General features: G+C 35.4%; 1 protein-coding gene across 11 annotated transcripts in view; it reads right to left on the minus strand.

Annotated features, from left to right (window-relative positions):
• WNK1 (WNK lysine deficient protein kinase 1) overlaps positions 1 to 14,532 on the minus strand; it is a 162,571-nt gene that overhangs the window by 30,994 nt on the left and 117,045 nt on the right. For 9 of the 11 annotated variants that reach the window (XM_042991520.1, XM_042991519.1, XM_042991518.1 and 6 more), the window contains 3 exons: positions 13,977 to 14,310; positions 12,700 to 12,887; positions 4,400 to 4,483 (listed from right to left, as the gene is read on the minus strand). In XM_042991520.1, the coding sequence (XP_042847454.1) occupies positions 4,400 to 4,483; positions 12,700 to 12,887; positions 13,977 to 14,310 (606 nt within the window). Of the gene's footprint in view, positions 1 to 4,399; positions 4,484 to 6,646; positions 7,877 to 12,699; positions 12,888 to 13,976; positions 14,311 to 14,532 lie in introns of all 11 variants that reach the window. The other 2 variants (XM_042991517.1, XM_042991516.1) reach the window with 1 other exon arrangement.

Genomic DNA, 14,532 nt, shown 5'->3' on the forward strand with positions numbered 1-14,532 from the left:
TAATACTTTCCCTGTAAGTTGTGTAAAATTTTCAGTGACAAGCATCATAAATAGCTTTAGGACAGCTGGATTTTTTTGCTTTTGTCGTAACTTATAGGTTCATATTCATGTAATCTTTGTATTACCTCCTTACAGTGACCTTTGAATAAGTTGTTCACAATGACAATAGAACCTGGAATAGTGAAGTTGCTCCCTTAAGAATAAGGACCAAATCTATATTTAATTTCTTAGCTTTTATTTTAAAACCAGTTCTGTCAGATGTTGTCTATAAACATCTCCAACTACATATACTTATTTTAAGGTCCTTACAAGCACATGTTTTCACCAGTTTTATTTTATTCCATTAACATTTTTTTGCTTATTGTTCAAAATAAAGGAGAGTGAAAGCCCGTAATGTGCAAATATGATAAAAATTTCAATATGTTCATTTCCTTCTTTACTAAGAGAAAGGGAAAAGTTTGAGGAAAAAAATACACCACTTTACAGATGAGCATATGCTTAACTCTCTCTCACTTCTATCAATGCAGAACCAAGCTTACATCAAGATGTGGATTCAATCAACTTTTTTATGAACCTATACCTTTACTTACTTACTTGTGTTCTAGCTAGACTGAACTAAAGGTTTCTGTTCTCACAGTTTTCTACCTTTGTTGTTTTCTACCTTGCTTATACTGACCCCCCCCCCCCACCCCCGCCACTTTGGCCTAGAACACTCTTTATTCTTACATGAGTTTAACTCACAATCAGAGTTCAGTTCAAATGCTATCTCTTTCATAAAGCCTTCTTGATATTCCCCTTCCTGCTTGAAAGAGATATAATTTCTCTCCTTTGGTGGCATAATTGGGATGCAGTTAAGTGGTGAGTTGTGGAGTCAGACTACTTGGATTTAAATTCTGTTTCTACCTCTTATAAGCTGTGTAAGCTTGGATAAATTACTCATCTTCTCCAGATCTTACCTTAGCTCTCCCATCTGCACAATGAAAATAATGACAGTATACTTACAGAGTTCATACAAGGATTAAATAAAAATACAGGTAAAATGCTTTGCACATTGTATATAAATCTTAACTATTACGCTTATTTGTTTTGTAGGAGTTGACATATATGTTTACTAGATTACTTAGGCTCTTTGAAAGTAGTCATATCTGATCCATCTTGACCCTCAGTGCCTATCTAGCACATGGTCCTTGGGAGCATGAACTCAGTTAGGAAAACAAAAAATCTGTTTAATTACTGGTGTGTGTGTGTGTGTGTGTGTGTGTGTGTGTGTGTGCGTGCTTGTGTGTGTGTGTGTGTAAGAGAGAGAGAGACAGAGAGAGAGACAGAGAGAGAGAGAGAGAGAACTGTTGAGAAATAACAGTTTTATAGACATGTACCATCACTCTGCTTAAAATAAGAGTGAGAGGCACGTATGCCAATTATACCTTAGAGTATTTAGGGAGAAGTGGCACCCCTGGGTAGGCCAGGAATAGATGGTCATCTTTTTGTGCACAATCTCACTGGCTAATAAACAACACTTCAGCCAAATAGGTATTGTTTAGCACAGCAACTTGGAAACATGTTTTGTATAAACCTGCCTCATGAAACCAGTTCAAATAGCCTGTACAGACTATGTACTATCTATTGAATAAGGAAGGGTGCTTGATGGAAAAAATGTTCATGAGCCTCAGTTGAACACAAAGTTAAGAAATACCTGAAGGTTCAATGGAAGAAATAATAATAATAAGAAATAATAATAATAGTAGTAGTAGTATAAAAATTAATCATAAAATAAAATATAAAATTATTATTGGCTCTATTATTATTATTTTACTTATTTATTTATTTATTTATTTATTGAGCTATAAGAGAGTGAGCATGGGTGGGGGAGAGGGGCAGTGGGAGAGAGCAAGAATCTTAAGCAGGCTTCATGCTCAGAACCCGACACAGAGCTCGATCCCATGACTATGGGATCATGACCTTAGCCAAAATCAAGAGTCAGATGCTTAAATGACTGAGACACCCAGGTGCCCCTCTAACAAATTATTAAGTAAGGTGGTTTATGGCATACATGGCAAAGAGCTACTAAGTTTTCTAGTAGGAGGAAGCTATTTTTGGAACCTCATTAAGATACACATACCACTAGAAGGGACTCTTGATCAAAACATGAAAAAAGCAATCCCTTATTGGTTACAGTCCAGAAAAACCCATGGAATAAAGTAAATTTCAGCTAAAGGACATTTCTCTTCTCACTCTAATAAAATTAGAGATATGGTTTCCGAAGGTAGGGTTGGAAACCGACAGTGTAAAAAAATGAAACTCACATCTAAAAATAAACTCCACCCATATAGTACAGAGACAGAGCTTATAACCTTTAAAAAAAAAAAAAAATGAAATCCCAGTAGCTGAAACAAATAAATGCAGATTCTTGAGTACCTCTCCAGAATCATAAGTCCCTGTAGAACTTTAATATAGAAAAAAACCCTATTCTAGAAATGTTGAATTCTGGCTTATAATTTTTAGTTCTATCCACTTACTGGCTATGCGACCCTGAAAAAATTAAGTATTCTAGACTGCATATACTTATATAATTTGAGGGCCCAATTTTATGATTCTATTTAAATATCATCCTCTATTTAACATAATTCACAAAATAAAAGTATCTACAAAAAGCATCACTGACACATAAATTTTGATTGTATTACAGCCATATTTAGCTACATTTTTTCCCAGAAGAGTCAACTACCTAAATTCTTTTAACCTGACCATTTATGGAATTGTCCTCCCTTTACCCCCACATATTTTTCTTACTAATAAACTGAATGGTTTGTTTCACTATCTTCATTTGCTAGTAAGTATACATATTATATGCCCACATATAATATACATAACAAATTCCTTTGGAGAAGGAAGAACAGAGCAAGCACTTAAATTTACTCAGGTTTATTGGTGTTGGCCTGTGTCCAAAGATAAACAAAGTAGGAGTGGAACCTGATAGCACTTCTGCCCTCAAAACAGCTTCATGTAATTTTTAATTTGTATTTTCATTAAAGGTTGTTAATAGAACTGAAATACAATTTGTTAAGGTTGGCAAAAATGTGACTACTCAAATTTAACTGTAATTATATACAGATTCATCTACTTGTCTGAAAGAAAAAGCAGGAGCAAGACAAAGCATATGATTACCAGCCTTTAAATTCTGTAGACAGGGCTGTTTGTTGGTCACCACATAAATGTACGTATAACCAAACTAATCCTGTACAAGGAACAACTAATTTAAACTAGTATCAAATGACTATATGATTACATGCTAGCCTGGAAGGAGATCATCTGTAATAAAAATTAAAAGCTTTGTTTAAAAAAATTAATAGAGGGGTGCCTGGGTGGCTTTGTTGGTTAGGCATCTGACTTCGGCTCAGGTCATGATCTCATAGTTAATGAGTTCGAGCCCCGAGTCGGGCCCTGTGCTGACAGCTTGGAGCCTGGAGTTTGCTTCAGATTCTGTGTCTCCCTCCCTCTCTCTGTCCTTCCCCTATTCATGCTCTGTCTCTTGTTCTCTCTCTCAAAACTAAATAAACATTAAAAATACAATAAAATACAATACAATACAATAAAATAAAATATTAATAGAAACAGAAACCAATTTATGACTTGGTAGCTGGGAAAACACACTTCGCAGGGAACTGTCAATGAAATAGTTCATCAGGAAGTTTTTACGACAAATGTGGTGGCTATCAATTTTATTTGAAACAGCTAAAATATTCAATAGTGTCAAAAAAGCCTTATTCCCATGCAAATAATTGCTATTAACTAATATCAGTAATGAACTATACATGTTTAATTTTAGAATTACTAGTTTTGCTGTTGAATACATTAGCACTGTACTATAATCTTTTGAGTTCTATGGACCTTTAGGAATAAACTCCCCAAATCAAAGTTTAAAAATGTTTAAAAAGTTCCTAACGTAGCTGTTCAGTTCTCTCAGCATAAAATCTGATACCCCATCTCACAGATTAGAAATTAATTAAAAAGGAGTATAGCATTATTAGTCAAATACAATGAAAGCAATAGCAAAATGCTCATAAAAGGATAAGTCACAAATATAAAAAGAAAACTGACATTCTTTGTGTTGTTAGATTATGTGTAGAATCATGTATTTAAGAAGGCAGATAAACATCAGTTAACGATTCTTTTGAATTTCAACATATGTCTAAATTTAGTAGATAATTTAAAAATACATTAAACAAAAGGGAAGATTTTCTAAAATGTTTCTAAAAGAAATGTTATGCCTCTTGATTTTTCTTTCAAGAACATGGCAAACCATTTATTTACGTAAGGAATCTAATTCATGAAAAGATGTTAAGCAGTGTTTTGGTTACTATTAATATATAAAATGTAGCAATGAGTTAGTTGTTCTCACCTGCTGAGAATGTTGTATGGGCAGGGAAGATGGAACCCCTGTTAGGCTACTTGAGGATGGTTGACCCTGGCTTTGCCCCTGTGCCTGAAGGAAAAAAGTGAACACAACAAATTAGCGAAGCCCTATGTAAGTACAGAGAGGTCAGGCTTTTGCAATAAACATTCAAACTCCTGAGAGTTTGCTTGAGCAAAATGAAACATTAGCTTGATTAAGTATGTATGGGAGACCACTGGGGCATCTTTTGTAAGAAAGGGTTAGAGACAGATTATATCACAGAATGTATCCTGATCCCACGCAAAAACCACTAGTGGTTAAAACCTAACTTACTACTGCTGTGTTTGGGCTATAATTTTAGCTGACCAAAGTAGTAAAATTCATAATAAAATTGTCACTGAAAGTATAATAATCAGGAAAAAGTAGCATGACTACCAATGTGAAATAACCCTGTATTGGAATAATTAAAGACAAAGGGTATTTGAGAGTGCTAATTTGGTTCCTTTTGCTACTTCTTATAGTGCTAGGGTGACTTTTACTAAAAATGTAAAAAACTTGTCATTGTCACTAACCTAGAGTAATGGTTGTCACGCAGAAGTGATTTTGCCCTTCCAGGGATCATTTGTCAGTATCTAGAGACATTTTTGGTTGTCACAACTGGGGGAGGTGGTTTCTACAGGCATGTACTAGTTAGAAGCCAAGGATGCTGCTAAACATCCTACAATGCACAGAACCACGACCTACAACAAAGAATTATCCAACCTAAACCATCAAGTGTTGAATTTGAGAAACCCTGACCTAGAAGTCTAAGTTAAAATAATTGAGAAAGTGAGAAATGAATGCAGGATTTCTTACGTAGGTAAGTTAAGGAAATGAAAAGGCCCACAAACTTTGGTGTTCCATTTCAGTTTAGAGGGGTTTCTTTGAAGCTTACTTGGATTTGACACATGTCACTGCATCTTAACCACTATTAAGTATTCATTCTTTCTGCAGTATGTAAATTTACTGCCTGATGGCTTACTTTGGTAGGTTTAAAGAAGAATGGCTGGCAGTGTGTTAAGATTTATAATAAAGGCTGACAAGCAGTGCATTAATGTGAGCACACAGTGAGTACACTGCATGCCGATGCAACGTAATTTTCATTTCTGGATCTTCTTGCTTCCTAGAACTATTCTAAATAACTGATACTTTATGTACACTTTTGGGATTGTTTATGCCCCTTATGAGTGAAGAACACAGGAAGAAAGTATCAAGAACATACAGTATTTTATAAGAGTGGAATATTTAAAAGATCCAAGCAATGCCTTGAATATATAATTGGAAAGTCTCCTATATAGATTTTATAAGACTTATACATTTGATAAAATATATCAAAGGAATATATGACAGTTAATACTGACTCCACTTGAATTCTGTTATGCCCATTACTTTGTCTTTATTTGCGAGAGTACATATGCCCATACCCATAAATAACAAAATTTAATTTGTTGAGGAAAAAACCAAGGCCTGAGATATCTGTTTCTCAGCTTGCAACATCTATCACAAGTTCTTAAAAACAAAAAAAAAAATCCTACCACCCATACTAGATTACAATTTTGTTGCTAAAAATTAGAATCAATTTTATGGATTAGCATTTTATTTGGACATATAATACACAGTGACTTGTTCAAATGATGCCATTTTAAAAGGCATTTTCATTTGTTCCTAAATTCTTAAGATGTTTCTTTTCTTTTAAGATTCCTCCAAACTAATCAAAATTTTGTGTATTCTTAATACTCTTTAAAAAACTCCCTATTTTCCATTCTTTTCATTTTACAGAAAAAAAACCTATTAAAAAAAAAAAAACCCAAAAACTAGCCATGTTTGTTTCTAGGGAGAGAGAAATACTTCATATTAATATTTATAAATAATCAACGATGAGTCAACTTTACATGATAGACAGTTACATTCTCACTACAAATTGAAATTATTCTACATATGGATAGAAGTAACTGATTTTGACGAGTGACTAAAGTTCTAGTTTTTGTGTTCTCTTTTTCAAGGGTTTGCACATATTATAGGTAAATGAGGCAGCTTCTCTCTCATATTTTGTTCTTATATACAAGTAGTTTATAATCCCCCCAAAAGGAGAAATACTAATATTACGAATAAAATTAAAAATAATCCACATAAATGGAAAGGAGGGATAGAAAACTTAAATGTAATGATGCATAGTAGGGTAGTTTAAAAGAATCGTGGAAGTTTTCCTATAACCTGTGGATGGAGTGCAGATCCTCCTGAAGAAAATGAGGCAGATAAAACCTGCTGAGATGTGGTTCCTTGGGGGAAACAGAAGAAAAGTGGGGATTCTTGTAACACTGTCTGAGGCAGACGGATAAAGGGTAATGAGACGTCAGAGCCAAAAGGTGCAGCTGCTCCCCCTGTAGGGGGAGGTGATTGAAAATCACTGGGGTCTGAAGAAGTAATTTGTGAGGAATCACTGGAATATTCTGGGCTTCCTATTGGCCAGTTCTGTCCGATAGGCTCTACCACAGAAACGGTCAATTCTGGGGCATGGTAATTACGCTGTTCTTCAGTCACAGGCTGTAGGCGGCCATGTAATCCAACTGATTGAGGAGGTGGTTCTTCCTGATTGAAGTCCACTGCAACCTGTCGATTTCGGTAAACACGCTGAGGCAAGACTCCTCCTCCTTCTCCCGAAGAGGAGCTTGGAGTGTGAACATGAAACTCAAATACACAATTGCTTCTGCTCTCATTGTTATGAGTTAACACAGCGGGCGCAGAATGAGGAACAAAGACAGGGTGAAATTTCAAACGTGTAGCATCAGTACTGATAGGTGCAGAAATACTAGAGAGGGGAGATCCTGGACTCAATCCAGAATCTAATCTTAAATTCTGAAGGTGTCCTACCAGGAAAGCCTGTCCAGATGGAAATTCAAAGACAGAACTTGAGGTAGGGCCCCCTGGTACTGGCTTCTGTTCAGGTATCTGTTTCATAGGACTTGACAGTACTGGTGAGTTGTATGGAATACCCTCATACTGTTCTGTCACCTGTGCCTGGTAAGCTAGATACACTGGTTCCTGAGGAATAAAATAGTGAGCTTCTTCTGGAAGTACTAGTCCAGGTCTATAGTCACCGTGAACTTGAGTTGGTTCAAACATAGGATGGACCTGTATCTCACTTGGCTCTCCAGTTATTCTACTGGCTGTAGTGCCCAACATAACTACGGCCTCTGGTGTCCAGTTAGTTGGGCTGCCACCAGGTGGAAGAAGATTTTGGCCAACAGTCCTCAGCAGGGGTTGGAAGTGGCGAGTTTGGGCTTCCAAGAAGGAGGTGCTCTTACGCCGCTGGGAAATGGCCACCTTCGGTGGACAGGTGGGAGGTGGTGAAAAAGAAACTGGACGTTCATGAATAGTTGGGAAAAATATCTGTGATTCTGGGTATGTTGGGGTCCCCCCACACGGATGCGCCATGGACTGAGGCTGTATCAACATGAATAAGACAAGTAATTCATACATTCATATGTGAAATTACATTAGACATGCAAAACTGGGTAGCTCTGTGTAACCCTATGAAATGGTTACACAAAATTTATAATTAATAAAGAAATAACAATGCTTTTGGAAATTATGTGCATAGTAAAAATCCATTAAATACATCCAGGGTCAATAAAGTTATTCTGTGGGATTCTTTGCGTTAGATAAGAGCTGCTTTTCCACAACATCTTCTCTCTAAGGAAATGGAAGAATTTTCTAAGTGTTTATTCTGTTTTTACCCCCAATTAATATTCTCACTCTTAAGACTTAATGTATATTTAAATCAGTGGAAAAAGAATTAAAATAGTAAGAGTTAAGGGAAGATAGTAAGCTCAACATTTTTAAGATATAAGAAAGGTACTTCACTTTAATCTGCTATACAAAGTTTTCCTATATTCTATATTATTATCCTGTGCTGTTAGAGGCTTCAGTGTTATTATCAACTAACAGTATGTCATCTAACTAGAAATCAAAAGAAGTATTTTTGGTGGACAGTAAAAGACACACTACTGACTACTGACAGAAATACCTTCCCCCCTATCTATCTTAAACTAGATGCAGTTAATTTTACTACATGAAACATGTTACAGATGTCAAATTGCTGAATGTCCACTTCTCTGATCCTAGTTAAGGGGTGAATAATTTAGTGTTCAAATCAAGTGAAAAGGATAATATAAATAACAGACTTAACAGCACTTTTTTATTCACATAGGCAGTTACAGTCATAAGACTCTATAATTTTAGAATCCTACCTAGCCAAATGCAAACAGTGTACACTGTAATAATTCACTTTTATGGACTCTTCTTAAAAAGAGTAGATTAATTTCATTCTTTCAGTAGGGATAGTCCCCATCAAGTTAGCAAAATGGCTCAACTGTTGCTTCTTCACAACAGCTAAAAGAGGGCTTCTATTTCAGACCAGAATGCTTCATTTTACTGTTTATTCAAGGAGTATCCCAAAGCCATAACATATATATGGCTAATCATTCTCCTAAGTACAAATCTGAATATTTTGATATTGCTAGATCAGAATGTTAACTATATTCTCTATCTGGAAAAGCAGCAGCAAGGTCCCACAGTGTTTAACACAACTTTAAGAGACAGATCTTTTATAGATACAAATGGGGCCAAAGAAAATCTTATATACTACATGTGTATCTAATGTATTCACTAGGGTCACAGCAGCTCTTTCTGCCCATGAGTCCTGTTTTTGTGCTTTAATAAAACTACCATTTTTGCACCCTCCAAAAAATAATGTATTCATTAGGGTCAAGATCCCACCTTATTTGATCAATCTAAGAGACAAATTTCCACGAGGGAACATATGTTTTAGTTTGCCAACACCATCACTTTAAACCGCTAAGAATTAAAAGCAACTTTCAGTCTTCAATTACTCTTTGCTATGGGGGAAAAAATGGACTCATTCAGCTTCATTAGTGTCTCTTTAGAATGACGTGAAGAGAAAATGTATTTGAGTTACTTTTTTGATAAAGAGAAAACTGCTTTTGGTTAAATCAATGAATTTAAAATGAAGTAATACATATTCTTAATATGTGAAAATGCAAGGATTCGTATAGGTCAGTTAGGGATAGGAGAATATAATAAAAACTAAATTTTATTGTGTACACATTGATATGTGTCCAGGGCACTATAAGCATTCTCTCTCATTACCTCCTTGCTTTTTCCCCCCCTTAAAGCCTGTAACAAAAAAGTTTCCTATAGGAAGAACTGGTATCCTGAAAGCATAAGTGTAGTCCTTTTTATTTATCTAATTTTTATTAAAATTCTTGATGCCTGGATGTATTCATTGGTAATAAATTTTCATTTGTCAGGAAGTTTACAGTTACATACAGTACTGACAAAGAGGGAAGGCAGGCTGGAGCGTCGGTGCTTGCGCTGAGAGGCAGAGTGCATAGGCAGGACACTCTCCAATGCTTTAGAAAGCTTTTCGGCAAAAGTTTCCTCAGGGGCAATCCGAAGGAGGGAAGGAGAAAGAGGTGCAGACAGCACTGGTGGTGGGGTGGAAGGAGCACTGGGAGAGATGCGGGACAGAGAGGGAACAGCAGAAAGATGGGGAACACAAACCGACATGCTACGGCCACGACGAGGCTAAACAGAAAACAAACACACACATGAAAAACACAATACTTTGAAAAAAAAAATAACCAAATGTACAATGATAATAGGGCATAGCTGACCTAAAGAACTGTCCATCCTCCCCCAATCCAGCAAATCCAATTTTTTTGTGGAGAGGCATAATTCCACAAAGCACACCTGGCAGATCACAACTATGCTCTCTACACTGTTGGCCACGTACAGGCTTTTTATGAACCACCATGATAATGATCAATTATCTTCCTAATATTCTGAAATTACATCAATTGTTATGAATGTATGAATAAGAAGAGCCAACTGACTGAGGTAGTAGAATAGATAGGGAATACAATGAATACTGGCTTACAGTTTTTTTTTAAACTTACTAAGATTAAGAAAGAATTAATTCTATTAGTTTAATGTACATTATAATGTGTAGAAGACTTTAAGACTGGATTACTTTGCCGGAACTCTGGAAATTTCAGAGGTTTCTCAGTTCTATTTAGAAGGGATCAGACTAAAAAAAATTGTTGTCTCAGAGTATTTATTACATTTCCTATCTTTATCTGTAAAGAGTAAAAACTCATTTTCTAACAGGAAAAGCATTAGTTTTCTAGAAGTAATTCACAGCATAGACACATTCTATAGTTTTACCAAAGTAGTCAATGGAAAAATACCTTAAATGTGAGTCTCTGAAGAGTAAAACTTTAAATAAGAGTTTTCTGGCGTATCAGAGATTCAACTTAGGTTTATAAAGTTTGAAGTGTCTCAACATAAAAACTTTAATACAGCTAAAAAGGAGTATGCCTAATACTGTTAAAGTTGTCCTGAGCAAGTTTGTCATTTCCCGTTAGGTATTGTGAACTGTATAGTTGATTGTGTTTTCTTTTCCAAAACTGGCTGCACAGAATGCTTTGAACGAAATTTGTGGCCTACCAGTAGTAAGTACTTAAGCATCATCATACTTATCATACTTAGTTCATTCCTGGTTCTATTTTTTTTTCCACCCTTGTTTCCCTTTTATTCTAATTTTTTTATTGCACATATAAGTGATATATTATTGTAAGCCATAGTAAATTCTTTCTGCATTAAGAAAGAAAAAGAATCATAAGATTTAAAAAATCCTCAATATTTGATGACTCTTCATGATATACCTCCACAGAATACTGTCATTAAAAGGCAAGGCTGTCATTAACAGTCTGCTTTTAGAGCATCAATAAATAAATATAACTATCTTTGTGGCTCAAATATTTAAAATCATAAATGATCATTCTATTTCCTTTTCTAAAATAGAGACGCCTAACGTTCATTACCCTGTGATGAGGGAAGCAAAGAGATTAAAAATAGTTAAAAAGAAATCTAGTTATGATGATCCACAAAAAATCAACCAGAACAAGAGTAGAAACGAACAAGAAATGCTGACAAATAATATTTGTCAGAACACGGAAATACATCTATATAGTCTCTGTAAATTCTTCTACCCTACTTAATTATTTTAAAAGGTCAGAAAAGTAGAAAACATTAGTGTATTAGTCGTTTTCTTTGCGTTACTGTGGCCATTCATCTTGAGACTTAGCCAATGCAGGACTCATGAATGGACTCTGAAACATACAAATGTCTTTTATTCCAAGCCGTAGGACAAAAGAGCAGAGCAAGCAGAAGTATTTTCTTAACAGAGAAAGATTTTCATTTAATGTCGAGCAAAAGTTCCACAAAATTCTGATTTAAAAGCTTTCTGAGAAAGAGAAAAAAAATCTGTCTAAAGATCTCACTACACAAGTGCTATACAGTGACCAGTTATTCTCTTAATTCCTTCCTGAAGCAGATGATGTACTTTATTTAGCACTGAAGACTTCACAGAGGGTCAAAAAAAGAAATGGGGTATTACCTGATACCTATTTTAACACTTTCTATATGAAAAGCAAGAGTGGCTAATGTAAAATATGGGGCAGTGTGTGTGTATCTGTGTTTACATAGATGCATAAAATATTTCAGGAAATAATCTCCATAAGTGGATTCTGAAAATAAATCTGTAATAAAACCATACCAAATAAAGAGAAAAAGCAAATGAACGTATACTGGGGAAGGAATTTGTGTCCAACACAGACTTTAAGGCAGGAACACGCATAGCAACTGATGGTTAACTGAACACAAGCGCTAAATTAAATGGTCATACAAATAAAGGATTTCTTCACTCTAAAGTACTCACATGCAGCATTCTAATGGTTTGAATGTCTTACCTGTGTTTTATACAATAAGAAATCTTATAAAAGATGCTTAGTAATTCTTTTAGTAAGTAAGCTTTTGAAAAACACTCCACACACCCACCCTCAAATCATTTGTATGTCCAACTTATGCTGATTTGAACAGTTTCAACTCTAAAGTGCTAAAGAGGGCATTATCTTTAATCAAATACAGATTAGTCTAAATCTTGTACATAGTTTCTTCACCTAGGAAGTTTAGCTGATTCTCATACATTAATGTTTATGTTCTAGCCTAACTGAACTACTCCAATTGTACTCTATAATAAACCTATTTCCTTTAGAAACATACCATCTATATTATCTACTTCAAACTCATGCTATTACTTGGATAGCAGAAAGAATCTGAAATTAACATATTACATCTATTGGCCCTCATTATATAGGCTTACACTCTCTCATGCAGTTACTTACCATACTTGAGGATGGATATACCCCATGAGGCTGAGATTGTGCTTGGACAACAGAAGCTGTATGCCCTGGGATTGTGCCAGTAGAATGTGCCTGTTCATGTTGGGACCCATATGAAACTGTCTGTTGGCTGCTCACTCGAGATTCTGTGAAGACAGAAGATCCTTGACCACTGTCAACCGTCCCGTCAGCTGAGGGAGAAATAAATTGCCAAAAAAACACAGAGAGACATACATCACAAAAAGGAGGTTTATATTTTCCCATCACAAACCCATTACTCTAGGGTTAGTTTTTTCTTTGTAAAGACCTGAACTAAATAAAAAATGAATACTAGTTATTTTACTAAGTAGATTTCTATGCTTAAAAACATGAAGGATCCATATGGAAAAAAGTTTTAATGTCTTTAAAAAAAAAAAAAACTGCATGGCTGTCATAGAATCTTATTACCTGAAGAATAAGGGAACTAAAATGGAATGCTATTAGTCAGCCATAGGTTTGATGTAGCTTTCAAAGTCTTAACTTTGGAGAGCAGTGCATTCTTAGTATTAAGGAGGTAGTTCAATCAAAAACTAAGAGGTGCATTAGTTTCTAGTCTACATGTTATTCAGCTTTGCTAAAAAAGCTGAACCAGATTAATGGATTCAATTACAAATAGCTAAGATAAATTTATTCATTTTTCATTATTAGTTATATTTCATTTTATTCATTTATTTTTGCAGATGTAAGTTTTAAAAAAAGTTTTTATTTAAATTCCAGTTAGCATACAGTGTAATATTAGTTTCATAATTACATTTTATTTTAAGGAACTGTGAAAAGTAGAAATCTATAAACTGGAACTTCTAAGATGTTGGAACCTGTAAAATTATTTTATATCCTTTTTTTTTTTTAATGTTTATTTATTTTTGAGACAGAAGGAGACAGAGCGCGAGCTGGGGAGGGGCAGAGAGAGAGGAAGACAAGAATCTGAAACAGGCTCCAGGCTCTGAGCTGTCAGCACAGAGCTCGATGCAGGGCTTGAACCCACAACCGTGAGATCATGACCTGAGCCGAAGTCGGATGCTTAACTGACTGAACCACCCAGGAGCCCCAAATTATTTTATATCCTAATCACATTTCCTTACTGTCCTGTCTTAGTCTGTTAGTGGTAATTACTTCAAATTTCTTATTATATATTGGCTTCATGATTCAAACCAAGAGGCCAGTGAAAAATGATGAGTAAAAAGATGAAAAATCACTTAGGAGTATCCTTAGCATACTTGTCCACTTCCCAAAATACTTACATAACACAGATATACTAGTTTGTTGGTACTGTAGTTGTTGATGTTGATCTGCCTCAGGTTCTTCAGGTTCTACTTGTGTAGAAACTGAAGCTGATGTGGTAGAAGCAGGAGGCATGCCAGTACTAGCAGATGGGATCTGTTTGACTCCTGCCTGGGAAGTACTTGATTGTTGTTCTACCTGGTGTTTCTGATTGATCTCTTCCTGCTTTCTTTTTTCTTGTTCCTCCCGTACCAACTGCCGTTGTTCTCGTTTTCTCTTAATTAATGATACTCTATCTTTGATGGCTTTTGCCATGGTCTTGTGATCACCTTCACAGACATACCCAGACTCTACCTACAGGATAAAGGAGTGCGTTAGGAAGCAGTACAATATCAAAAGAAAGCAAACCAAATATAAAACAAAAGAAGCAGGTGTGGGGAAAAAAGTAGGAAGAAGGGGGAAGAGAAAGACCTCTAAGGACTGGTCTTAACCAAATTGTGAAATTATTGGTCTGCATTATGCATTTCTCCACCATTTTTATAGATACTCATAGGGTGGGTGCCATCATCTTTGTAG

This window comes from Panthera tigris, chromosome B4 (assembly GCF_018350195.1).
Source record: "Panthera tigris isolate Pti1 chromosome B4, P.tigris_Pti1_mat1.1, whole genome shotgun sequence".
In the NCBI taxonomy this organism is placed as follows: domain Eukaryota; kingdom Metazoa; phylum Chordata; class Mammalia; order Carnivora; family Felidae; genus Panthera; species Panthera tigris.